This window comes from Salmo salar, chromosome ssa10 (assembly GCF_905237065.1).
Source record: "Salmo salar chromosome ssa10, Ssal_v3.1, whole genome shotgun sequence".
NCBI lineage: Eukaryota > Metazoa > Chordata > Actinopteri > Salmoniformes > Salmonidae > Salmo > Salmo salar.
Window position 1 is genome coordinate 6,627,770 of NC_059451.1, and position 26,975 is coordinate 6,654,744.

General features: G+C 42.9%; 1 protein-coding gene across 17 annotated transcripts in view; it reads right to left on the bottom strand.

Annotated features, from left to right (window-relative positions):
* adgrl2a (adhesion G protein-coupled receptor L2a) overlaps window positions 1-26,975 on the bottom strand; it is a 215,429-nt gene that overhangs the window by 36,255 nt on the left and 152,199 nt on the right. For 11 of the 17 annotated variants that reach the window (XR_006756885.1, XM_014215666.2, XM_014215651.2 and 8 more), the window contains 4 exons: window positions 5,593-5,901; window positions 4,864-4,967; window positions 2,103-2,288; window positions 1,414-1,452 (listed from right to left, as the gene is read on the bottom strand). Coding sequence is in view for 16 of the 17 variants with exons in the window: in XM_014215666.2 (XP_014071141.1) it covers window positions 1,414-1,452; window positions 2,103-2,288; window positions 4,864-4,967; window positions 5,593-5,901 (638 nt within the window). In the remaining variant the exon portion in view is untranslated. The remainder of the gene's footprint in view (window positions 1-1,413; window positions 1,453-2,102; window positions 2,289-4,863; window positions 4,968-5,592; window positions 5,902-26,975) is intronic. The other 6 variants (XM_045687266.1, XM_045687270.1, XM_014215660.2 and 3 more) reach the window with 1 other exon arrangement.

The following is a 26,975-nucleotide window of genomic DNA, read 5'->3' on the forward strand; positions in this document are numbered from 1 at the left end:
TTTTTTTATCAGCTAATCTTTATAATGTATTGTATAATAAACATTTACCACTATTAAACAGCTCAAATCATTGAGAAAACCAAAACATTATGCATTTTGAAATATTAAATCCAAGCTGTTTAGCCAGTCGCTAGTACTCGACAGGCAGTAGATAAAGTACATGCAGACGCTAGTGGGATCTCCTAAAAAAATTATCAAATCAATCAGACTAATCAGGTAATCAATGGGGGCCCGGTTCCTCTAGCTAGCACGGATGGCTAATGTGATTTCCCATCAACTATATTGTATGTCAAACACTGCCGACTCAGCGCTTTCTAAGGAACCCAACACAGCATCCCACTCACACACACTGTCATCTAGTCACATACATATTTCAAATCTTCCCCATCCACTCTCACTAACAAAAATAGACGCATGTGCCACAGAAACACAGAAACATGCAATGCGCTGGAAAAATGCTAAATAATAATATGAACGAGATGACGATAATGAGACATTTGGGGAGAAAGGATAGTAGCTATTAGCTAACATTCTTTTTTTAAACAAGTATGGCCATCTAAGGACTAATTAACCTGATCCATTTTAACACCGTCCCTGAGGATCGATCTGGATGTCAGAGAGCTTGACTTTGGAGACAGGTGGAGAAGGATGTTGAGAAGTCCCTAATGGCCAGAGAAGGGATATGGCCAAAATACTTAGAGCGGCAGGCCACTGGAACTATTAAATGGAGAAGGATACAAATTGGTTTGCCCCCACCAGCCTTATTAGTCCAACGGAAAGCACAGATTTGTGCCTCTAATTTATGACACAAATGAAAATCTGTGCCCTGATGAATGAACTGTCATGAATTAACATGCTAAAGGTCAGAGTGTGGCCGAAGAAGACAAAGGTTTGAGTCTTAAGTACAGCTATCCTTAGCACTGTAGCACTGTAATGGGCTTTTCTATTGAGGAGACTCGCAGAATTGGAGGTGACAGTAAAAAGGAATGTGTGCCTTAAAAGACAAACAGGCTAACTTTATATAGGAAATTGCCCATATTTTAGCCATGAAATGCAGTTTGTGAATCACTGTGTTACATATTTAGGCATGTACATTCTTAAAGCAAAAAGAGAAAGGAACATTCAATGGAAGACAAAGATACGTGAAAACAAAACAAAACAAAATCCTCCTGTAAATATAAGGGAGAAAATAAGTTACATTAGTAACTGCCAATGATCTCTCTGCCACTTAGCGTGCACCTTTGGCACAATTATGGCTGTGTGGAAGCAATTACTCCAAAATGCAGGAAGCACAGAAAAAGGGGGGAGAGGCTACATGACAATACAGAGGGTACATGCTGCTGAGCAGGGGAGTGGAGGGGAGGAGGGAGGTGCGGAGAAGCAGAGTGTGGTACATTAGCATAGATCAGATACCTTCATGTATGCCCTGCATGTCCTTTCTCGTTTTTGAAGCTTTTTCATTAGGTAGAAAAAAGATAAAACAAAGAAACACACAATTAGCAAAATGTAGAAGCTTGAGAACAAGTGTTCAAGGCTTCGATTCTCTTCTGACTGATCAGCTGGCTTTCTCCTTCGTCATGCTTTAGGCTACGCTACCTGCAGGTTCCAGAACAAAAGAGCCCTCACTTCCATTTGTGGCATGATGTAGTTCTCTCAAATACACCGGAGACTTCACAGAACAAGCCTTGGTTGAGGCAATTACAGCAATTACTTCAGGTGTACAAATATGTCAGGGAATAACATTATCTTATTGCATTTCAGTACATATAATTTAATACCCTAATTGGTTTGCTGTTTCTTTGTTTGCTTGATTACATTTGTCTGACTTTGAAAGAAAGGGAGAGAGGAATAGACATAATATGAGGAATATTAAGAAAAATATAACCACTAATTTCACTGACTACAAGGAATCACATTTCTCCTAACTTGAAGCGGGAGACGGCTCAAAAGAGCATCACAAAACGTCTAGCAGTGACTCAGATCCAGAGAGATTGCCGGTGGGGAGAAATGGCAGTGCTATTTATCTCCATAAAGCACAGTACATGATAGGGGAATGAAGATTTCAAGTGGCAGCCATTTTGAAAGGGTGGAAAATCAGTTACCTTGTTAAAACTGCGGCCCGCAGAGTCTTTCTCGCTGGGTCTCAGCTCCTGAAGCTGAGCATCCAGGATGTCGACCAGCTGTTCCATCAGTCGGACTGACGAACTCACGTCGCCGGCAAAGATGGGTCCTTTGGTGTGCTTGGCCAGCTCATTGGCCAGGTTAGCTGCGTTCTCGCCACTACGGATCTGGAGCGATAAAAAATATATTTGTAACACTGAACCTGGTTCCTTTCTAGGTGTTTTCTTAGGCTACTTCTAGGGAGTTTTTCCTGGCCACTGTGCTTTTGCCTCTGCACTGCTAGCTATTTGGGATTTTAGAAATTTGATTGAATTTGATATTCTTACAGCCATGTTATAGGCTTAAGACTTGTTATAAGCATGAAAACACCTTTATACTAAGGTATTTGTTATGGCTTTCTATGTTTTAAAATGGGCAGCTGAAATGGCTGGAAGAATCAACTTTGCTAAGGACTGTACCCAGATCTGTTTGTGGTCCTCTAAATATGGTTATTATGCTATTGGCTTAATCACATACAGATCAGGGACCAGACTAAGGGAATATTCCACCAGACTATGAGGCTCTCTCCCTCCCGTTCTGACGTGAGGTCATTCTAGGATGAGCTGCCCCATATAACGCCAGTCTGGAGAGATGGGTGACTAATTACACTTAATAACACTCCTCGGGGTGCTGTATTTCTCATTTGATGGAAGTGAACACAAGAGTACAAAATGATGAAGGGTCGTCCGTCGTGCTTAAATTACTACACATTCTATGTCTGAGTCACTTATCAGAACAAACAGCAGACAGCGCAACCTAGTGGATGGCCCGCGGCTATTTTGACTCTTTTACCATCATAAATGGTGGAAGATGAAAGGAAAGAGGTGCCATATAAGGGATAGAGGAATATACAATTATTACAGTGCAGTGCTTGAATTGAGCCAGTTCAAACTGGTACAGATTACCGGCACCTCTTATCAAATATAAAATATGAGCACCACTACTGTAAGATTAAAATGAGCAGGCACCATTTTCATTCCACTTCAAGCACCACAGTACCTACAGTATTTTAAGGGAATTAGTATATTTACTTACAGTTGAAGTCAGAAGTTTGCATACACCTTAGCCAAATACATTTAAACTCAGTTTTTCACAATTCCTGACATTTAATCCTCGTAAAAATGACCTGTCTTAGGTCAGTTAGGATCAGCACTTTATTTTAAGAATGTGAAATGTCCAACCAATAACAGAGAGAATGATTTATTTAAGCTTTTATTTCTTTGATCACATTCCCAGTGGGTCAGAAGTTTACACACACTCAATTAGTATATGGTAGCATTGCCTTTAAATTGTTTACTTGGGTCAAACATTTCGGGTAGCCTTCCCACAATAAGTTGGGTGAATTTTGGCCCAATCCTCCTGGCAGAGCTGGTGTAACTGAGTCAGGTTTGTAGGCCTCCTTGCTCGCACAAGCTTTTTCAGTTCTGCCCACACATTTTCTATGGGACTGGGGTCAGGGCTTTGTGATGGCCACTCCAATACCTTGACTTTGTTGTCATTAAGCCATTTTGTCACAACTTTGGAAGTATGCTTGGGGTCATTGTCCATTTGGAAGACCCATTTGCGACCAAGCTTTAACTTCCTGACTGATATCTTGAGATGTTGCCTCAATATATCCACATAATTATCTCCCCTAATGATGCCATCTATTTTGTGAAGTGCACCAGTCACTCCTGCAGCAAAGCACCCCCACAATATGATGCTGCCACCCACATGCTTCAGGGTTGGGATGGGGTTCTTCAGCTTGCAAGCCCCCCCTTTTTCCTCCAAACATAACGATGGTCATTACGGCCAAACAGTTCTATTTTTGATTCATCAGACCAGAGGACATTTCTCCAAAAAGTACGATCTTTGTCCCTATGTGCAGTTGCAAACCGTAGTCTGGCTTTTCTATGGCGGTTTTGGAGCAGTGGCTTCTTCCTTGCTGAGCGGCCTTTCAGGTTATGTCGATATAGGACTCGTTATACTGTGGATATAGATACTTTTGTACCTGTTTCCTCCAGCATCTTCACAAGGTCCTTTGCCATTGTTCTGGGATTGATTTGCACTTTTCACACCAAAGTACGTTCATCTCTAGGAAACAGAATGCATCTCCTTCCTGAGCGGTATAACGGCTGCGTGGTCCCATGGTGTTTATACTTGCGTACTATTGTTTGTACAGATGAACGTGGTACCTTCGGGCATTTGGAAATTGCTCCCAAGGATGAACCAGACTTGTGGAGGTCTACAATTTTATTCTGAGGTCTTGCCTGATTTCTTTTGATTTTCCCATGATGTCAAGTAAAGAGGCACTGAGTTTGAAGGTAGGCCTTGAAATACATCCACAGGTAAGCCTCCAATTGACTCAAATGATGTCAATTAGCCTATCAGAAGCTTCTAAAGACATGACATAATTTTCTGGAATTTTACAAGCTGTTTAAAGGCACAGTCAACTTAGTGTGTGTAAACTTCTGACCCACTGGAATTGTGATACAGTGAATTATAAATGAAATAATCTGTCTGTAAACAATTGTTGGAAAAATTACTTGTGTCATGCACTAAGTATATGTCCTGTAGACCTGCCAAAACTATAGTTTGTCAACAATACATTTGTGGAGTGTTTGAAAAACAAGTTTTAATGACTCCAACCTAAGTGTATGTAAACTTCCGACTTCAACTGTATACTGTAGCTCAAAACATTGAGATAGTACAGCTCACACATACCTTCTGCGCTACTTGGTTGACCCAGTGGGAAGTGCAGTTGCTGAGATCAGGGCCCTTTGGGTGCCAGGCCCCCGTGGCAAGTACACATAAATAAGAGGCAGTGCCTGTCAGGAAAATACATTTACAATAGCTCAGTTATATAAGATATATATATATATTAGAAACTACATTGGATTATGTCATGTTATATTAGCCATATACCTCATCGTGTTAAACCAACCTGACCTCCAAAAGCCTACATACACTGCATTTAATTGTTGTCTTTACATCAATAGCTGGTAATTTAACATAAATACTGACTATATACTCCCAGTGCCAGTTTCACTACAAATTAAGGAACAATAAGACTTTTCCTTCCGTTCCAATTACACCAACGTCTAATGAACCCTGAATGATAACACAATTTCACACACAATCCAATAAGGCCTGAACATCTTCAATCAAGCTTGGGGAAACAGCTGAGCCAGTTCCCTTCAACACAATGGCTGCACATTGCTAAAGACTATTTTGACCTATAACAATGCAGTGAATTATTAACACAACTGTAAAAACACTAAATCTTGTTGACTCCCTATACAGTCCTGCACGAATTGAATCTATCAATAAATGATCGTCAGAAACAATAACATACTGTACAGGTAACAAAAACACACAAGCGATCTCATCTCTCTAACCACTCATCATGGTGATAAACAGTAGCGAATGCCCTAAGGTAAACCCTCTGCTTACCTCGGGTCCCCTTTGGGCAAGGCCTCTCTACTAACATGCCCCTCTGGGTCTGAGGCCACACGATGTCCCTCTTCTCCGTGGTCTCACAGAAGCGCTCCGGTAGGGGGAAGGACTCCAGAGGCGGCTGGGCGGTGGTCTGGGGAACCTCCAGAGGGGGTTTGGGCCCTCCTCTGTTGTTACCCTCCTTGGGCCCTGTTGTGGTCATGGTGTTTGCTACGCCTTTGTTGCGTGCTGCCGTGGTGGTTGTTGTGGTGGTTGTCGTCCGGAGAGGCTCAGCCGGCGCCGAGGTCGCTTCGGAGAGAGGTGGAGCTGGGGAGAAGATGATAACGTAGTCTCATTTTAGCTCGCCCAAGTCTTTCTGTTCTCGTTCTCTCAAAACACACATGGTACAAAGCTGGCTACACACAATGGTGGCTACACACAAATGGGGAGCTGGGAGTGCTTTGTGCAAATATATTTGCTTTCCCCTGGACTATATCTTATTCAAGGCACTGAGTCTGCACTGAACAAGACAATAATTACTGTAACATCTTCCTGCCTGGCAGTCACTCTTGCCTGAGAGACTATGAGGCACGGCTGATTACATTTTGACAGAGAAACAAGGAGCCCGTGTGTGCCGTTTTGTTGTCGGAACATTCATTCGGTGGTTGTTTTCCTTACTCGCCCCACATTTTGATAAAGCCGGTATGTGTTATGTGCCAAGGGCAAAAACAATATGTTTCAGTCAGGAGAGCAAAGGAAACACCACATTCAAATACATCCCTCATTCCATTCTGAAGTAATCACAGCTCGGAATTGGTGAAAGCAATAGGTTGGCGACCTTGCTTACACCTATCCATCACTTAAGGATCTGTGCTTACCTCAAGGAAACAAGGATGAAATTACACATTTCTGAAGTATTACAACAGGGGCTATGGCTGACATTTCTTTTGTTGTATTAGTATTATTATAACTGTATTTCCTGTAAGTGGATGAGTGTTTCATCCAGTGAAACGGTGATAACCATAAACCAGTCATTTGCTATATATCTGTTCACATCTCAAGGTACTGAAGCGAGAGTTCAGCAATATAATACAATTTTGAACACAAAATGATGTGCGAGGTATGTTATCCCTTTTATTATCCCATTAAGTTGTCCGTAACATGGAGGACTTTAAAGTGGTATTTGCTGTTGCTGTTTTTTCCCCGTAAATTCACTTAAACAACTACTAAGCTCACTAAGTGAGAGTGAGAAGCTCTCGCTTCCAGGCTTGGAGGGAAGACAGACATCACCACCATATCTATCGCTTCAATTGGATAATGGGACTGGGCTGATGGAAATAGTTTGTCTGGCAGCGCCCCCATGGTGTGGATGGAAGACTTCAGCACAGCCCAGGCTGAAGGGATCCCTCTTTGAGGTTGGCTGGTTAGCTTGCTACCTGCTGCGAGTTAGTCTCTATTGACCATTGGAGACAAGTCAATGCGCTTCCTGCCTAGCGGGAGCCCAAGCGGGTCCGCAATGGCACTCTATTCCCTACATAGTTCAATACATTTGACCAAAGCCCTATAGGCCCTGGTCAAAATTTGTGCACTATATAGAGAATAGGGTGCCATTTGGGAAGCACCCCAGTCTTGGCTTCAGTAACTGCCTGTACATGATGCTTCCTGACTGAGACACAGACTTCAGACCTGAAAAGGTGACATGGAGAAGTTCTCAGCTGACTGGATGTTTTGATACGGAGCTTGATGGTAAATTTGGCTGTAATATACATGCATAATTTTAAAGCCCAGATAAACTACTGAAAAAAAAACTATTCAGTCCTTTGCATTTCACATATATTGGCCACATGAAGACTAGCTACCTCTGCAGATTATGCAGGTCTACTAGTTGAACATAGCTTGACACATAATACGTGTATTATCAACAGTATTTACATCATGTTAGGCTAGGCGGTAGTTGGAGAACAGCCATGAATAATGAAAGTCCCCTCTATACTGTATGGATGAGAAAATGTTTACATGTTTTCCCCCTTTAGACAAAAGTAAGATTGATGTGAAAATACAACACGATTACTTGATGTTTGGAGTTATTTAAGATGAGGGGTTCACTCCCCAATACAGCAAGATGCATGTACAGTGCTCTGATTCAAATACATTCATTGAGCATGTTAGCTAATGATATTATGTCCACACCTCTCTTCAGTGAGCAGATCCTTGTACAGGCTTTCTGTAGCACTCTAACTCCTTGCTCTAGTTATGGTCATTTCCACGTAAAGGACCCTTATGCATCAACATTTGAAGTTCACAGGAGCATGTTAAATCTAGTGTCAAATGAAAGTTAAGGGTCTATATTTTTGAGAAATTAAAGCATATATAAATTTTTCATTAATATGAAATATGAGGAATAAGCCAAGGCTTTGATTTCTGGTCAAACAGATGGAAAAGGGGTATTCTACCATCTACCATAAAAAGTCTTAAAAGCTAGTATAAATACAACAACAACAATCATGTTGAAGTAAAGACTACTGCCAGGGCCTACTGGGTGGCACAGTGGTCTAAGGCACTGCATTGCAGTGCTAGCTGTGCCACCAGAGATTCTGGGTTTGACCCCAGGCTCTGTCACGGCTGGCCGTGACCGGGAGGCCCACGGGGCGACGCACAATTGGCTCAGCGTCGTCCGGGTTAGGGAGGGTTTGGCCAGCAGGGATATCCTTGTCTCATCGCGCACTAGCGACTCCTGTGGTGGGCCGGGCATAGTGCACGCTGACCAGGTCGCCAGGTGTATGGCGTTTCCTCCGACACATTGGTGCGGCTGGCTCCCGGGTTGGATGTGCGTTGTGTCAAGAAGCAGTGCGGCTTGGTTGGGTTGTGTCTCGGAGGATGCATGGCTCTTGACCTTTGCCTCTCCCGAGTCCGTACGGGAGTTGCAGCGATGAGACAAGACAGTAACTACTACCAATTGGATACCATGAAATTGGGGAGAAAAAAAAAGACCCCTGCCAACTGATATCAATACATATTTAGTTTGAGAAATGATTTGCCTTCTGTAAGTTTAAGAAAAATTGCTATGTGCTTTGAAATTCCGTTACCAAAAACCCTCATATCTTTAAAAGTTCACAGAAGTAAAAAGTAAAGGTAGACTTGCCAATTAGTTATGATGCTTTTACTGATATGTATTTTGCATTTTCAAAATTCTGGTGGCCTCCCGAGTGGCGCAGCGGTCTAAGTAACTGCATCGCAGTACTAGCTGTGCCACTAGAGATTCTGGGTTCGAGTCCAGGCTCTGTCGCAGCCGCCCGGTTGTCCCATAGGGCGGTGCACAATTGGCCCAGCGTCGTTGGGTTAGGGGAGGGTTTGGCCGGGGTGGCTTTACTTGGCTCATCGCGCTCTAGCGACTCCTTGTGGCGGGCCGAGCGTCAGGCTGACTCCAGTCGTCACTTGAACGGTGTTTCCTCAGACACATTGGTGCAGCTGGCTTCCGGGTTAACCTGTTGGGTCTAGGGGGCAGCATTTGCACGTCTGGATAAAAAAAATGTACCCGATTTAATCTGGTTACTAATCCTACCCAGTAACTAGAATATGCATTAATTATGATAGAAAACTCTAAAGACCAAATGTAAGTTGCCTGATGGTGTTGACTATTTGGCAAAAACCTTTCGGAAACCCAACCACATTTTCTGACAGGAAGTGGATACCTGATGTGTTGTATTGATTTTAAACCTATCCCATTGAAAAACACAGGGGTTTAGGAATATTTTGGCACTTCCTATTGCTTCCACTAGATGTCACCAGCCTTTACAAAGTGTTTTGAGTCTTCTGGAGGGAGATCTGACCGAACAAGAGCCATGGAACGGTGATGTCCCATTAGACACCTGGCGCGCTACTTCATGTTGGGTACCCTCGTTCCAATACGTTATAAAAGGCTATGCATTCGTCCACCTTGAATATTATTCATGTTCTGGTTAAAAAGGCCCTAATGATTTATGCTATACAACGTTTGACATGTTTGAACGAACGGAAATATATTTTTTCCCCTCGTTCATGACGAGAAGTCCGGCTGGCTTACATCATGTGCTAACGAGACGGAGATTTTTGGACATAAATGATGAGCTTTTTTGAACAAAACTACATTCGTTATGGACCTGTGATACCTGGAAGTGACATCTGATGAAGAGAATCAAAGGTAATGGATTATTTACATAGTATTTTCGATTTTAGATCTCCCCAACATGACGTCTAGTCTGTATCGCAACGCGTATTTTTCTGGGCACAGTGCTCAGATTATTGCAAAGTGTGATTTCCCAGTAAGGTTATTTTTAAATCTGGCAAGTTGATTGCGTTCAAAAGATGTAAATCTATAATTCTTTAAATGACAATATAATATTTTACCAATGTTTTCTAATTTTAATTATTTAATTTGTGACGCTGACTTGACTGCCGGTTATTGGAGGGAAACGATTTCCTCAACATCAATGCCATAGTAAAACGCTGTTTTTGTATATAAATATGAACTTGATAGAACTAAAAATGCATGCATTGTCTAACATAATGTCCTAGGAGTGTCATCTGATGGAGATTGTAAAAGGTTAGTGTATCATTTTAGCTGGTTTTATGGTTTTGGTGACCCTGTCTTTGACTTGACAAAACATTACACACAACTCTTGTAAATGTACTGTCCTAACATACTCTAAATTTATGCTTTCGCCGTAAAACCTTTTTGAAATCGTAAAACGTGGTTAGATTAAGGAGATGTTTATCTTTCAAATGGTGTAACATAGTTGTATTTTTGAAAAATTTGAATTTTGACATTTATTTGGATTCAAATTTGCCGCTCTTGAAATGCACCTGCTGTTGATGGAGTGCACCACAGGTGGCACGCTAGCGTCCCACCTAGCCCCAAGAGGTTAAGCGGGCAGGTGTTAAGGACGCATGACTCGACCTTCGCCTCTCCTAAACCCATTGGGGAGTCTCAGCAAGACAAGATCGCAATTGGATATCACGAAAAGGGGGGGTAAAAAATGTACTAAAAAAATGTAAATTCTGTTACCAATTGGTAACAGCATTTGTGAAAATCCATAACAGAATTATTGCAATTCAATTGCTTACAATGGAAAATCATAATAGTCATAAACCACAGTTGGATCACCTGTACAGTCCTCCCTTCCGCTGGCATACTGTTATGTTCAGCTCATAACTGTTGTCTTTCTCTTTCTGTCGTCTGGTGGTTAAAGCAAATGTAAAAACAGTCTGTAAAACCCCTCCCACTCACTCCCCCCCCCCCTCCCCCACTTCTCTCTCCAGTTAATGTCACTTCTCCTGCCTGCATGCTCAGCGTAGTTCCGTTACCATGGAATTGCCCTTATGCTAAAGGACGTCCAATTGCATCTCATTGAAGTCTGTTCCTACAATCTGCCGCGTGGGTTATCAGCACAATAACAGTGAGGTAATTAAATGAGGCTAGGCTAACTGACTGTAGAGCGGAGCGAAATAGACAAAAATCCATATCACGATAAATTGACTGAATCAATACGATAACTATACATAAGTTAATAATAATGTGCACAATTGTTTTTATTAACCGTCAAACTACTAGTGCTAGATTGAATGTTGTAGCTATCAATTGTCCCAACAATCACCCATATTAGCAAACATAATTTTAAACTTCCCATTTCTCTATTAAAGGCTTATTATCGTAATGAACGATATCAGCAAAATGCCAGGATAATTGGACGGTGTCGATAATTTTCGGTTTATTGTCCCAGCTCCAAAACTGACTAGCATTCTTTCTCCTCTAGAGCTCTCCATTAGAAGGTACACAATATATACAAAAGTACGTGGACACCCCTTCAAATTGGTGGATTAGGCCACACCTGTTGCTGACAACTGTATAAAATCAAGCACACAGCCATACAATGTCCATAAATCAAATCAAATTTTATTGGTCACATACACATGATTAGCAGATGTTAATGCGAGTGTAGCGAAATGCTTGTGCTATTAGTTCTGACCATGCAGTAATATCTAACAAGTAATCTAACAATTTCACAACAACAACCTTATACACACACAAGTGTAAAGGAATGAATAAGAATATGTACATATAAATATATGGATGAGCGAAGATGCCGTAGATGGTATAGAGTACAGTATATACATATGAGATGAGTAATGTAGGGTATGTAAACATTAAATAAAGTGGCATTGTTTAACCTGTTGGGGCTAGGGGGCAGTATTTGCACGGCCGGATAAAAAACGTACCCGATTTAATCTGGTTACTACTCCTGCCCAGTAACTAGAATATGCATATAATTATTGGCTTTGGATAGAAAACACCCTAAAGTTTCTAAAACTGTTTGAATGGTGTCTGTGAGTATAACAGAACTCATTTGGCAGGCCAAAACCTGAGAAGATTCCTTACAGGAAGTGGCCTGTCTGACCATTTCTTGCCCTCCTTGATCATCTCTAACAAATACGGGGGATCTCTGGCATGACGTGACACTTCCTACGGCTCCCATGGGCTCTCAGAAGGCGGGAAAAAGCTGAACGATGTAATTCCATCCCCAGGCTGAAACACATTAGCGCGTTTGGCAAGTGCTCTATCAGAGGGCCATTAGACTGAGGCTCGTGCATGAGGGGATAGCATGCTTTTACTTTCACTCTGTACTAAAAAACGATTTCACGGTCAGAATATTATCGCTTTTTTACGAGAAAAATGGCATAAAAATTTATTTTAAACAGCGGTTGACATGCTTCGAAGTACGGTAATGGAATATTTAGAATTTTTTTGTCACGAAATGCGCCATCCTCGTCACCCTTATTTACCCTTTCGGATAGTGTCTTGATCGCACGAACAAAACACCGCTATTTGGATATAACAATGGATTATACGTTTTTGCATTTTTGAGGTATTTGAATATCGCGCCATGGGATTACACTGGCTGTTGAGTAGGTGGGACGCTTGGTTAAAGTGACTAGTGATACATTTATTAAGTTCAATTTTTAATTAATACAGTGGCTAGAGATTTGAGTCAGTATGTTGGCAGCAGCCACTCAATGTTAGTGATGGCTGTTTAACAGTCTGATGGCGTGGAGATAGAAGCTGTTTTTCAGTCTCTCGGTCCCAGCTTTGATGCACCTGTACTGACGTCGCCTTCTAGATGATAGCGGGGTGAACAGGCAGTGGCTTGGGTGGTTGTTGTCCTTGATGATCTTTTTGGCCTTCCTGTGACATCGGGTGTTGTAGGTGTCCTGGAGGGCAGGTAGCTTGCCCCCGGTGATGCATTGTGCAGACCTCACTACCCTCTGGAGAGCCTTGCGGTTGTGGCAGCGATACAACCCGACAGGATGCTCTCAATTGTGCATCTGTAAAAGTCTGAGTGTTTTTGGTGACAAGCCAAATTTCTTCAGCCTCCTGAGGTCGAAGAGGCGCTGCTGCGCCTTCTTCACCACACTGTCTGTGTGGGTGGACCATTTCAGTTTGTCCGTGATGTGTACGCCGAGGAACTTAAAACTTTCCACCTTCTCCACTACTGTCCCGTCGATGTGGATAGGGGGGTGCTCCCTCTGCTGTTTCCTGTAGTCCACGATCATCTCCATTGTTTTGTTGACGTTGAGTGTGAGGTTATTTTCCTGACACCACACTCTGAGGGCCCTCACCTCCTCCCTGTAGGCCGTCTCGTCATTGCTGGTTATCAAGCCTACCACTGTAGTGTCATCTGAAAACTTGTTGATTGAGTTGGAGGCATGCATGGCCACGCAGTCATGGGTGAACAGGGAGTACAGGAGAGGGCTGAGAATGCACCCTTGCGGGGGCCCAGTGTTGAGGATCAGCAGGATGGAGATGTTGTTTCCTACCCTCACCACCTGGGGGCGGCACGTCAGAAAGTCCAGGACCCAGTTGCACAAGGTGAGGTCGAGACCCATGGTCTCGAGGTTAATGACGAGTTTGGAGGGTACGATGGTGTTAAATGCTGAGCTGTAGTCGATGAACAGCATTCTTACATAGGTATTCCTCTTGTCCAGAAGGGTTAGGGCAGTGTGCAATGTGTTCGCGATTGCGTCGTCTGTGGACCTATTGGGGCGGTAAGCAAATTGGAGTGGGTCTAGGGTGTCAGGTAGGGTGGAAGTGATATGATCCTTGACTAGTCTCTCAAAGCACAATGGTGGCCCTCTTGAAGCATGTGCGAACAGCAGACTGGGATAGGGATTGACTGAATATGTCCGTAAACATACCAGCCAGCTGGTCTGCGCATGCTCTGAGGACGCGGCTAGGGATGCCGTCTGGGCCGGCAGCCTTGCGAGGGTTAACACGTTTAAATGTTTCACTCATGTTGGCTGCGGTGAAGGAAAGTCCGCAGGTTTTGGTAGCGGGATGTGTCGTTGGCACTGTATTGTCCTCAAAGCGAGCAAAGAAGTTGTTTAGTTTGTCTGGGAGCAAGACATCGGTGTCATCGGCTGGTTTTCTTTTTGTTGTCCGTGATTAACTGTAGACCCTGCCACATACCTCGTGTCTGAGCCGTTGAATTGCGACTCTACTTTGTCTCTATACTGACACTTAGCTTGTTTGATTGCCTTGCGGAGGGAATAGCTACACTGTTTGTATTCGGTCATGTTTCCAGTCGCCTTGCCCTGATGGGGCTAGGGGGCAGTACTTTCACGGCCGGATGAAAAACGTACCCAATTTGAACAGGTTACTACTCTGGCCCAGAAACTAGAATATAGAATATGCATATTATTAGTATATTTGGATAGAAAACACTCAGAAGTTTCTAAAACTGTTTGAATGGTGTCTGTAAGTATAACAGAACTCATATGGCAGGCAAAAACCTGAGAAAAATACAAGCAGGAAATGAAAATCTTGTGGCTGTACTATTTTCAAGTCATTGCCAATGGAACACACTGTGACAAAGGATTCATTTTGCACTTCCTAAGGCTTCCACTAGATGTCAACAGTCTTTAGAAAGTTGTTTGAGGCGTCTATGATGAACAGAGACCGAATGAGAAGGTGGGGAAGTTGGTCACCCAGGGAATGACATCACTTCATTGGCGCACGTTCATGTGAGATGGAACCTTACATTTACATTTACATTTAAGTCATTTAGCAGACGGTCTTATCCAGAGCGACTTACAAATTGGTGCATTCACCTTATGATATCCAGTGGAACAACCACTTTACAATAGTGCATCTAAATCTTTTAAGGGAGGGGGGGTTAGAAGGATTACTTTATCCTATCCTAGGTATTCCTTAAAGAGGTGGGGTTTCAGGTGTCTCCGGAAGGTGGTGATTGACTCCGCTGTCCTGGCGTCGTGAGGGAGCTTGTTCCACCATTGGGGTGCCAGAGCAGCGAACAGTTTTGACTGGGCTGAGCGGGAACTGTGCTTCCTCAGAGGTAGGGAGGCGAGCAGGCCAGAGGTGGATGAAGGCAGTGCCCTTGTTTGGGTGTAGGGCCTGATCAGAGCCTGAAGGTATGGAGGTGCCGTTCCCTTCACAGCTCCGTAGGCAATCACCATGGTCTTGTAGCGGATGCGAGCTTCAACTGGAAGCCAGTGGAGAGAGCGGAGGAGCGGGGTGACGTGAGAGAACTTGGGAAGGTTGAACACCAGACGGGCTGCGGCGTTCTGGATGAGTTGTAGGGGTTTAATGGCACGGGCAGGGAGCCCAGCCAACAGCGAGTTGCAGTAATCCAGACGGGAGATGACAAGTGCCTGGATTAGGACCTGCGCCGCTTCCTGTGTGAGGCAGGGTCGTACTCTGCGAATGTTGTAGAGCATGAACCTACAGGGTCGGGTCACCGCCTTGATGTTAGTGGAGAACGACAGGGTGTTGTCCAGGATCACGCCAAGGTTCTTAGCACTCTGGGAGGAGGACACAAGGGAGTTGTCAACCGTGATGGCGAGATCATGGAACGGGCAGTCCTTCCCCGGGAGGAAGAGCAGCTCCGTCTTGCCGAGGTTCAGCTTGAGGTGGTGATCCGTCATCCACACTGATATGTCTGACAGACATGCAGAGATGCGATTCGCCGCCTGGTTATCAGAAGGGGGAAAGGAGAAGATTAATGTGTGTCGTCTGCATAGCAATGATAGGAGAGACCATGTGAGGATATGACAGAGCCAAGTGACTTGGTGTATAGCGAGAATAGGAGAGGGCCTAGAACAGAGCCCTGGGGGACACCAGTGGTGAGAGCGCATGGTGCGGAGACAGATTCTCGCCACGCCACCTGGAATGAGTGACCTGTCAGGTAGGACGCAATCCAAGCGTGGGCCGCGCCGGAGATGCCCAACTCGGAGAGGGTGGAGAGGAGGATCTGATGGTTCACAGTATCAAAGGCAGCAGATAGGTCTAGAAGGATGAGAACCTTGTGTTCCAAAATGTTTTTCAAGACACAGGAAAGGTCCGGTTGAAATATTACTGAAGTTTCACGTTAAAATGGCCCTAAAGATTGATGCTATACAACGTTTGACACGAACGTAAATAGATTTTTTTTTTTTTTACTTTTCGTCGTGACATTTTCCTTGCGCGTCCTACATTTTGAGTAGCCTACTGAACGCGCTAACAACATGGAGTTATTTGGACATAAATTATGAACTTTATCGAACAAAACAACATTTGTTGTGGACCTGGGATTCCTGGAAGTGCCTTCTGCTGAAGATTATTAAAGGTAAGTGAATATTTCTAATGTTATTTATGCATTTAGATGACTCCAAAATGGCGGCTATCTGTATTACCTAGTGTATTTTTCTGAGCGCAGTACTCAGATTATTGCAAAGTGTGCTTTCCCAGTAAAGTTATTTTGAAATCTGTCAATGCGGTTGCATTCAGGAGATGTTAATCTATAATTCTTTGTAAATTCACCGGCAGTTTTGGGGGAGATACATTTTCTGAACGTCACGCGTCGATGTAAAATGCTGTTTTTGGATATAAATATGAACTTGATAGAACAAAAAAATGCATGTATTGTCTAACATAATGTCATAGGAGTGTCATCTGATGAAGATTGTCAAAGGTTAGTGCATAATTTTAGCTGGTTTTCTGCTTTTGGTGACGCCTGTCCTTGCATTGAAAATGTCTGTGTGTACTTTTTTGGCTATATACTCTCCTAACATAATCTAACTTCATGCTTTCGCCGTAAAGCCTCTTTGAAATTGGACAATGTGGTTGGATTAAGGAGATGTTTATCTTTCAAACGGTGTAAAATAGTTGATTGTTTGAGAAATTGAAATTATTCGATTTTTGCTGTTTTGAATTTCACGCCATGCTAGCAATCCCGTCAGTGGGATTCTATCCCCAAGAGGTTTTTAAAAGCAGTGGTTTGCGCTTTCAGTTTTGCGCGAATGGTGGCATCAATCCATGGTTTCTGGTTGGGGAAGGTTTAAATTGTCGCCGTGGGTACAACATCACCGATGCACTTACTAATAAACTCGCTCACCGAATCAGCGTATACATCAATGTTGTTGTTCAACGCTATCCGGAACATATCCCAGTCCACGTGATCGAAGCAATCTTGAAGCGTGGAATCAGATTGGTCAGACCAGCATTGAACAGACCTGAGCACGGGCGTTTCCTGTTTTAGTTTCTGTCTATAGGCTGGGAGCAACAAAATGGAGTTGTTGTCAGATTTGCCAATAGGAGGGCGGAGGAACATTGATCCAGAATTTTTCCAGGCCGGGTCGCGCATTCGATATGCTGATAAAATTTAGGGAGCCTTGTTTTCAGATTAGCCTTGTTAAAATCCCCAGCTACAATAAATGCAGCCTCAGGATATGTGGTTTCCAGTTTACATAGAGTCCAATGATGTTCTTTCAGGGCCGTCGAGGTGTCTGCTTGGGGGGGGGAATGTACACGACTGATTATAATCCAAGAGAATTCTCTTGGTAGATAATGCGGTCGGCATTTGATTGTAAGGAATTCTAGGTCAGGTGAACAAAAGGACTTGAGTTCCTGTATGTTGTTATGATCACACCACGACTCGTTAATCATAAGGCATACACCCCCGCCCTTCTTCTTACCAGAGAGATGCTTGTTTCTGTCGGCGTGATGCATGAAGAAACCAGGTGGATGTACCGACTCTGATAACGTATCCCGAGTGAGCCATGTTTCTGTGAAACAGAGAATGTTACAATCTCTGATGTCTCTCTGGAAGGCAACCCTTGCTCGGATTTCGTCTACCTTGTTGTCAAGAGACTGGACATTGGCTAGTAGTATACTCGGGAGCAGTGGGCGATTTGCCCGTCTACGGAGCCTGACCAGAAGACCGCTCCGTCTGCCCCTTCCGCGGCACCGTTGTTTTGGGTCGCCTGCTGGGATCCGATCCATTATCCTGGGTGGTGGACCAAACAGAGGATCCGCTTCGGGAAAGTCGTATTCCTGCTTGTAATGTTGTTAAGTTGACGTTGCTCTTATATCCAATAGTTCCTCCCAGCTGTATGTAATAACACTTCCTGGGGTAAAAGTGTAAGAAATAATACATAAAAAAACCAAAATACTGCATAGTTACCTAAGAACGCGAAGCGAGGCGGCTATCTCTGTCGGCGCCGTAGAAATGGCAGTAGAATGGCCTTACCGAAGAGCTCAGTGACTTCCAACGTGGCACCGTCATAGGATGCCACCATTCCAACAAGTCAGTTCATAAAAAAATGTGTCCTGCTAGATCTGCTCTGGTCAACTGTAAGTGCTGTTATTGTGAAGTGGAAACATCTAGGAGCAACAACGGCTCAGCCGCGAACAGTTATTGTGCTTCCAGAGGCAGTTTGGAACTCGGTAGTGAGTGTTGCAACCAAGGCCACACAAACTCACAGTACGGGACTGCCGAGGGCTGAAGCGCGTAGCGTGTAAAAATTGTCTGTCCTTGGTTGCAACACTCACTACCGAGTTCCAAACTGCCTCTGGAAGCACAATAACTTTTCTTTGGGAGCGTCATGAAATGGATTTCCATGACCGAGCAGGCGCACACAAGCCTAAGATCATCATGCGCAATGCGAAGTGGTGTAAAGCCATCAGCCATTGGACACTGGAGCAGTGGAAACGCTCTCTCTGGAGTGATGAATCACGCTTCACCATCTGGCAGTTCGGACGAATCTGGGTTTGGCGGATGCCAGGAGAATGCTACCTGCCCCTTAGTGCCAGTGAAGGAACATCTTAACGCTACAGCATACAATGACATTCTAGACTATTCTGTGCTTCCAACTTTGTGGCAACAGTTTGGGGAAGGCCCTTTCCTGTTTCAGCATAATGCCCCTGTGCACAAAGCAAGGTCCATACAGTAATGGTTTGTCGAGATCAGTGTGGAAGAACTTGACTGGCATGCACAAAGCCCTGACCTCAACCCCATCGAACACCTTTGGGATGAATTGGAATGCCGACTGCGAGCCAGGCCTAATCGCCCAACATCAGTGCCCGACCTCACTAATGCTCTTGTGGCTGAATGGAAGCAAGTCCCTGCAGCAATGTTCCAACATCTAGTGGAAAGCCTTCCCAAAAGAGTGGAGGCTGTTATAACAGCAAAGGGGGGGACCTACTCCATATTAATGCCCATGATTTTGGAATGAGATGTTTGATGAGCAGGTGTCCACATACCCTACATGACCAAAAGTATCTCCTCGTTTGATGTAGGCTCCTGTTTTGCTGATTCTCACTGGTTTTTGCTCTGTACAACAGGGGATTGTTTTACGAGAAATTTACGGAAATTAATTCACTTAGGCAATAACAAATGTTTCAGAAGGCTGTGCTGTTACTTTGCCTTGTTAACCTGTTATGGCTAGGGGGCAGTATTTTCACGGCTGGATAAAAAACGTACCCGATTTAATCTGGTTACTACTCCTGCCCAGTAACTAGAATATGCATATAATTATTGCCTTTGGATAGAAAACACTCCAAAGTTTCTAAAACTGTTTGAATGGTGTCTGTGAGTATAACAGAACTCAAATGGCAGGTCAAAACCTGAGAGATTCCTTTACAGGAAGTGGCCTGTCTGACCATTTATTGTCTTTCTTTGACATCTCCTTCAATTACAAAGGATCTCTGCGGTAACGTGACACTTCCCACGGCTCCAATAGGCTCTCAGAGCCCGGGAAAAAGCTGAATGTCGTCATTCCAGCCCCAGGCTGAAACGCATTATCGCCTTTCTCAAGTGGCCGATCAAGGGACTGTGGGCTTAGGCGCGTGCACTGGCCGCCCCCGTCTTTGTGGTTTTTCCTCTGTTTGCCGAAAAGGAGATTCCCGGTCGGAATATTATCGCTTTTTTACGAGATAAATTGCATAAATATTGATTTTAAACAGCGGTTGACATGCTTCGAAGTACGGTAATGGAATATTTAGAATTTTTTTGTCACGAAATGCGCCATGCGCGCGACCCTGATTTACCATTTCGGATAGTTTCTGGAACGCACGAACAAAACGCCGCTATTCGGATATAACGATGGATTATTTTGGACCAAACCAACATTTGATATTGAAGTAGCAGTCCTGGGAGTGCATTCTGACGAAGACAAAAAAAGGTAATCAAACTTTTGTAATAGTAAATCTGATTTTGGTGAAGGCTAAACTTGCCGGGTGTCTAAATAGCTAGCCCGTGATGGCTGGGCTATGTACTTAGAATATTGCAAAATGTGCTTTCACCAAAAAGCTATTTTAAAATCGGACATATCGAGTGCATAGAGGAGTTCTGTATCTATAATTCTTAAAATAATTGTTATGCTTTTTGTGAACGTTTATCGTGAGTAATTTAGTAAATTGTTAGTAAATTCCTCGGAAGTTTGCGGGGGGTATGCTAGTTCTGAACGTCACATGCTAATGTAAAAAGCTGTTTTTTTATATAAATATGAACTTGATTGAACAAAACATGCATGTATTGTATAACATAATGTCCTAGGTGTGTCATCTGATGAAAATCATCAAAGGTTAGTGCTGCATTTAGCTGTCTTCTGGGTTTTTGTGACATTATATGCTAGCTTGAAAAATGGGTGTCTGATTATTTCTGGCTGGGTACGCTGCTGACATAATCTAATGTTTTGCTTTCGCTGTAAAGCCTTTTTGAAATCGGACAGTGTGGTTAGATAAAGGAGAGTCTTGTCTTTAAAATGCTGTGAAATAGTCATATGTTTGAAAAATTGAAGTTTTTGTATTTTTGAGGAATTTGTAATTCGCGCCACGCCTATCATTGGATATTGGAGCAGGTGTTCCGCTAGCGGAACGTTTAGATGTAAGAGGTTAATTCAACAGAATTGCTGTCAATATGCAAGTCCTAAAAAATATGTGTACATGGATGACACTTGTTATGGAAAAGGCCCTTTATGATCCCATTTGTGAGTTTTGCATTCAGGTTTCTAAAGGGAGATTAGCCTTCTTATGAAATTGATGACCATTTTAATTCATTTACACATACTTAAAGATGCTCCGGAACTTTGGCAACTACAAATTATTTTTGAAACCTCCCGCTTTGGGCTGGATATGTCAATGTGTAATTCACACATGCATAATCTATGAGCATAATTACCTTAATTAGCTATGAAATCCCTCATTTGAAAGTAACTGTTTTTCTGGAAACTGTGCTCCGCCATTTTCTCAAAATGTTCCCCCACTTGGGCCAGTCCCCTAGCAATTAGAGTTCAACCAATGAGCTTCACCCCCTCACCATATGAGCAAACGGCACATGATGCACCCACAGCAGAACTAAAGAGAGAGCAATGATGTGGTGCACAAATCTCCACGTATGCAACATAGTACGCAATTTTCGGGGAACACTTTTGGCTTGTGAGCACTACTTTTTGAACTACTGCCTAAAAACTATACAAAAGTACCGGATAATCACTTTAATAAAGTTGGATACAAATAGGATACACAATGTTTGTGCTTCTCTAACCCTTATTTAAATGTTGTGCTATTCAAATTGATGCAGTTTGTTGGTCTGTAATCCTAACAGCTATATAATCTCATTACCTTGATGCCGAAGATTCCATTAATCCAATGAAAACTGGGAAGAATTAACGCTACAGGTATACAAACGGACACTCCTACCATGCTGTTGCTGGTTTGCAGTATACAGTGATGGATGGCTATCTTTGGATAGGCAGCGGTTCGTCCAAAATGTTTATAGTGCACTTCTTTCGACCTAGGCCCAAATGGCTCTTGTCAAAAATAGTGCACTATATAGGGAATAGGGTGCCATTTCGAATACATCCATACTCTTAGGGGTTCAATTTATTGTTTGTTCTGCTGTGGCAGAAGATTCCTCCTGCCATACATCTGTAACATATGCAGATGAAATACATGTTTTTTACACCTGTGAATCCCTCCTGTACAATTTCCTTTTGATTACAACTCAAGCAAATCTCTCTCAGATTGGAAAAACCAGAGAGGATCCCCCCAATTAATGTCTGTCTAGCACTCAAGCGCAAGAGGGACCTTCAATTAACTGTCATGGAGTTATGAGTGTAAGGTAGAGATATCCTCCAAAGTGCTGAGAATTGTCAAACATGGACACATTCATAACCTCTTTATGTGATCGCCGCCCACGTCTTTTTGCCTGGAAACATATTTTCATCGCTCGGTTATTACTACTGTGGGTATAGGACAGGGGTTTCATCTGAGATGATATGACAATAATCCAGGAGAGGAAGGAGAGGAGAGAAAGGGAGAGAGGAGAGGAGGGGGGAAGTGCTGTCTAGTGTTGTCAGCGCTGCATCGAGCATAGATTGGACTTCTCCAGGCCTCACCAGTCTTGGCGGAGTTGAAAAATGAAAACTGACAGCGAGTGTGTCTTTTATATTATGCTTAATGGCCGCACTTACGATGTGCACCGCATGGTTGTTCACATGAGTAATGCTTCATACACGTTATCAGGGGCTGTTTATCTGGAGAGGAAAAAAGGGAGGAAACCCTATAGGGAAGGGTTGTAAGACCAATGTTTCAGATAATTCGCACATAAGAGGTAAAATAGTATTTCATTTAATTTGTACCAACTATTGCTTGTCACTGAAGAAAAACCAACAACATTGTGTCAAATAAACCTGCTGAAAAGATCTCCCTCTGAGATTCTTCCTCTGCCTTTCTGGTGCAAAACTAAAGGGGTCCTTTATACACAGGCTTTTATCAGTTGTGAAATATGGGTCCCAGGTGGCAATCAGCTCCTAATAGAAGAGTAAAAGCAAACAGAAGTCAACAGAGGCTCAAACAATTAAAACCCTGTTTCTCAGATTAAAAAGGAGCCAAGTTCAGCCTTTGTGAAAGGGCCAAGAAAATTATACCAGGAAAATAAACTAATAAGCCATCTACTTCAAGAGTAATTTGAAAAAAAGAATTAACCCCTTATCGGCTACAGTGAACTGCACAGGGTTCCGTTTACCTTAGCTGTAAAGATGGAAGTGATAACCTCATAACCAATCCTTGCAACCAAATGTCACATTTTTTCTAAAGTGCACACTTTAACATCGTCCTATTCATTCATTAATTTCCCTGGGCTTTCAGTGAAAGATCCATCTGGAAATTATACTTGCTGATTGTTGTGATAATATGTCTGCCAGTAAATTCCAATATCCTCCTACCATAACAATAACACACATGAAAAAATTAAATAACATTGTTTGCTTCAGCGATATCAGCAATTCCTAAAGATTTATTTTCTAAGAGTAATGTACTTGTGTTTATAGGTCCATGTCTGTGTCTAAGTGAACAAAACCTAATAGCTGTTAGAGGTTGTCTCGAATGGAACACATACATTTAAGTACAGAGAGCAGACACACACACAGCAGCTGCTAGACTAGAGACTTCTTTTTTTCTCTCAGCTTTCTCTACTGTACGTGCCTCACATTTCAAGCATTAACTCAGAGTGCAAAGAACTAGCCTACATTTGGTGCCATACACACTGGGTGTCTATTTCAGAACATCCCCAAACACACAGACAGACACAGACAGGCAAACAAACCACCCAGCAGAACATCCATCTATGCATGCACGCGCACACAGACACACACACACACACAGCCCAATCCCAGAACAAATATTCTCAAAGGCACAATAACTGTATAGACGTCTCAATAATAATAATAACTTCAATATGCATTGTTTAATCCGTAATCAAACATGAGACTGAGCTGATCCTGTCAGCCATACCTCAGAGAAACAGTAATCATCCTCTTATGTAAAACATCTCTCTGTGACATTGTGAAACGTAACCCAAGGCTGAGGGTTGCCCACATATGCTGTCAGCACACATCATTTTGCAGTAGTTTGTTTGGACTATATGACACAGTAGCGGTCTAGTTCAACATGATGTAACCCGAACTGTTAAACCTTATTACCTTCAGTGTTGGAATACAAAATATCATACATGTGGATGCTTGGAAGTGCGCAAATTGTTCCATGTCTTACAATAATAGCACAGTTTGGGAATGTGTGGAGGGAAAAACTTGAAATCGATCACATTTTAGAGAAATAGCTGACATCCAACCCCATGTATCAAAAAATACACTTCTCAGAATTGAGACTTTTCAGAATTGAAAAACCTATAAATCTTCAACCAGGGACATCCCTACTGTATACTAATAAATAGGATCCAATGGAAGCACATAGTGAAATCCCAGTACATCTGAGAAGGAGCCTGCTAGAACAGCCCTTGTCGGATGAATCACGACTGAATACAGAAATAATCTAAAAAGATATGGACTCATTTGGAGGAAGAAGTGAGGAAAATCCTGAGAGGGAGAGGAAAAAGCCTCAGAGAGGGTGCCGCGTAGGGGCCGGGGATCCGTCATTGAATTAGCATGTTCCTCCTATCATCAGTGCAGATTGCGCAGGTAATTCATTCCTCCATTGCTAATGCAGAGGAGGGGAGGCGGTGTGGACGCTGCCGGCACTGGCAGGGACGTGAGTCTGGAGAGTAACGGGAGTATAGAAACGCTGCCTCTGGGCAACAGATTGGCTTGCTGAAGTCGAACGCTGATCCTGGCCAGCAGACTAAGCCAGACACAGGCCCTGTTCAAATCATAATACATAATAATATAATCCACCCTACCATTCTTGTTTCCTTCAGGTAATCACAGATCTATAAGTGATTGGATAGGTGAAAGCAAGTTCGCCACCCAATTTTTTTCCCCAATCCAACCAATTCTGGTTATGTGATTATTTCAAGGAAGGGAGGTAGGAATGATGCATTTTCTACAGGGCCCATGGCAGTGCTGCTCATCTACAGGGACATGGGGCTATTGACTATGGAGAACAATGGCTCTCGCTATCAGCAGCCGCAGTAAGACAGGCGACAGGCCCGTCGACGTGTGTCCACACCAGAGAGAGAGAATGTGGGAGGAATAAAAATGGCAATTTTCCACATCAATACGCTCTCCCTTTCAAGTGATGTCCACTCGGAGGACATGGGGTTGGTGTTGTCAAAACAAACAGTGTCATCTTTTGCACATTTTTCCTCAGCACCTTGATCTCTGATCCGGGATAACTCTGGAGCATGTAGAGAGGGGCCTTCGCTGTTACCATGCAGAGCACCTTGGCTCACTGCGAGGCTGTGCCTTACACATTCAATCCCCTCTCTCTCTCTCATGGTGTTCTAGGTATGTGCACACATGTAGCACCCATTTCCATCCATTCTGTGAGCAGACCTACATAGAATGGTAGAATGGCCCACATTTAAGAGGTAGAGGAAATTCTGAGATTATAGAGTTGATTGGAAAGCTGTGAATTCACCTGAAATGTGGGGTGAATTTACTTGTCCATTTGCTTATGTGTTACAGTTAATGTATTAGCACGGTTTTCTTGTATTGTGCTGTGCACTAATAAAATAACGCAACAGCAGGCCAACGTTCGGCCACATAGAGATACTGGTGAGCTAATTGGTAAGTTGTGTCACTGGCGGCATGACGCGCACCTTATAATTTACAATAAATTGGGTCATTTGGAGCCGTAAGAGCAGCACTTGCAATTTGAGGCTCGCCAGATGAAATTGCATACCAATGTATTGACATCTAAACAATTAAGAGGCAGTTGGTGAGTTGTGTGGGTCTTAATTGGCGCTCAGGGGGATTTTTTTATGAAAGCAATCAGCAATTTCATTTTACAACTCAGGATAAATAAAGGGGTTCCCCAGCTAGGCCTGACCTGTGTCGCATTGAGCTTCTAGACTGAGGCCCAATGTTAATCTCTCAGTCAAAAAGCAGCTTTTTAGATGCTTACTCAGAGAATTTAGACAATCTATCTGTGCTTTGGATGCATAAACAGGCCTTATAATTGTGTGCCCGATGAGACTTCCAGGGTAATGTCTTACTTAATGTAATCATCTCACTAACTGGAGCTGATGGAGGAATACCTCTTTTTATGAGCTGTTACATGAAAGCCGTAGTGGTTTAAAAAGAGCTGTGACGCCATGTGATGTAACAGTGGATTAGAGTTCATACGTGAGACACATCTGGATCTGATTGGTCATGAAAAGGTGGCTGACCCATTTAACTTTAGGGCTGTGATGGTCATGGAATTTTTACACTTTGTAGTTAATGTTGACACTAGATTAAATGTTTCTGACTCATATATTGATGGCACACAGGCTGTTTTCAAAATGAGAAGTTGTTTTTTAGGGGTAGTCGCTCTTTACAAAGGTTATAGGGTAATTGTGCCAGCCCTATTTAACTTACACTTCCAGTCTCTGCGTGTTGGATTCAACCCCATCCACTGCCACCTGTCATCGCGATCCCACAGGCTGATTCTCTTGCATTGACATAAACATCATTCACACTAGACAAGGCCCCGATCTACCAGGGTCTAAAAAAAAATGTCCTTACACAACGTCATGTGATTGAATTCTATGTGTTAACAAAATCTGTGATATAGTTATGTTGTAACCTGAATTTAGACACCAATAGTGAGTAATGACTTTCTAAACAGGTACATTTTATTTGATGTTGTAAGAATAGTCTAACTAGTAGGGCTGTCAAACAATAAAAAAAATGTAATAGAGTTAATCGCAGGATTTGCTTGCGATGACTCACAAATTCCGAATTTGCTCAATTTCAGCTGTAATTTAAGAATTTTTATACAAAGAACATTACAGGAATATTGACTGTTACAGTAATGGTTAGTAAAATTAGGTAAATTGAGAAAGCACAACCTTCTCTAACCTCAATGTCAATTAGTTTTACATGGCAATGTAGACTTTAGCTGTATATATTATGTATTTGGGATATTTAATCATGATTGCGATTAATCATGATAAAAAAATTGTGTGCCCCAAAAAAGAAAACTGACAGCCCTAATAATTGCCTGAAATTACACAGTAACAATAGTTTTTTACTGAGTTACAGTTAATATAAGGAAATCAGTCAATTACAATAAATTCATTAAGCCCTAAACTAAGGATTTCACACATTGTGCACAGCCATGGATTGGCCTGGGAGGGCATAGGTCCACCAAC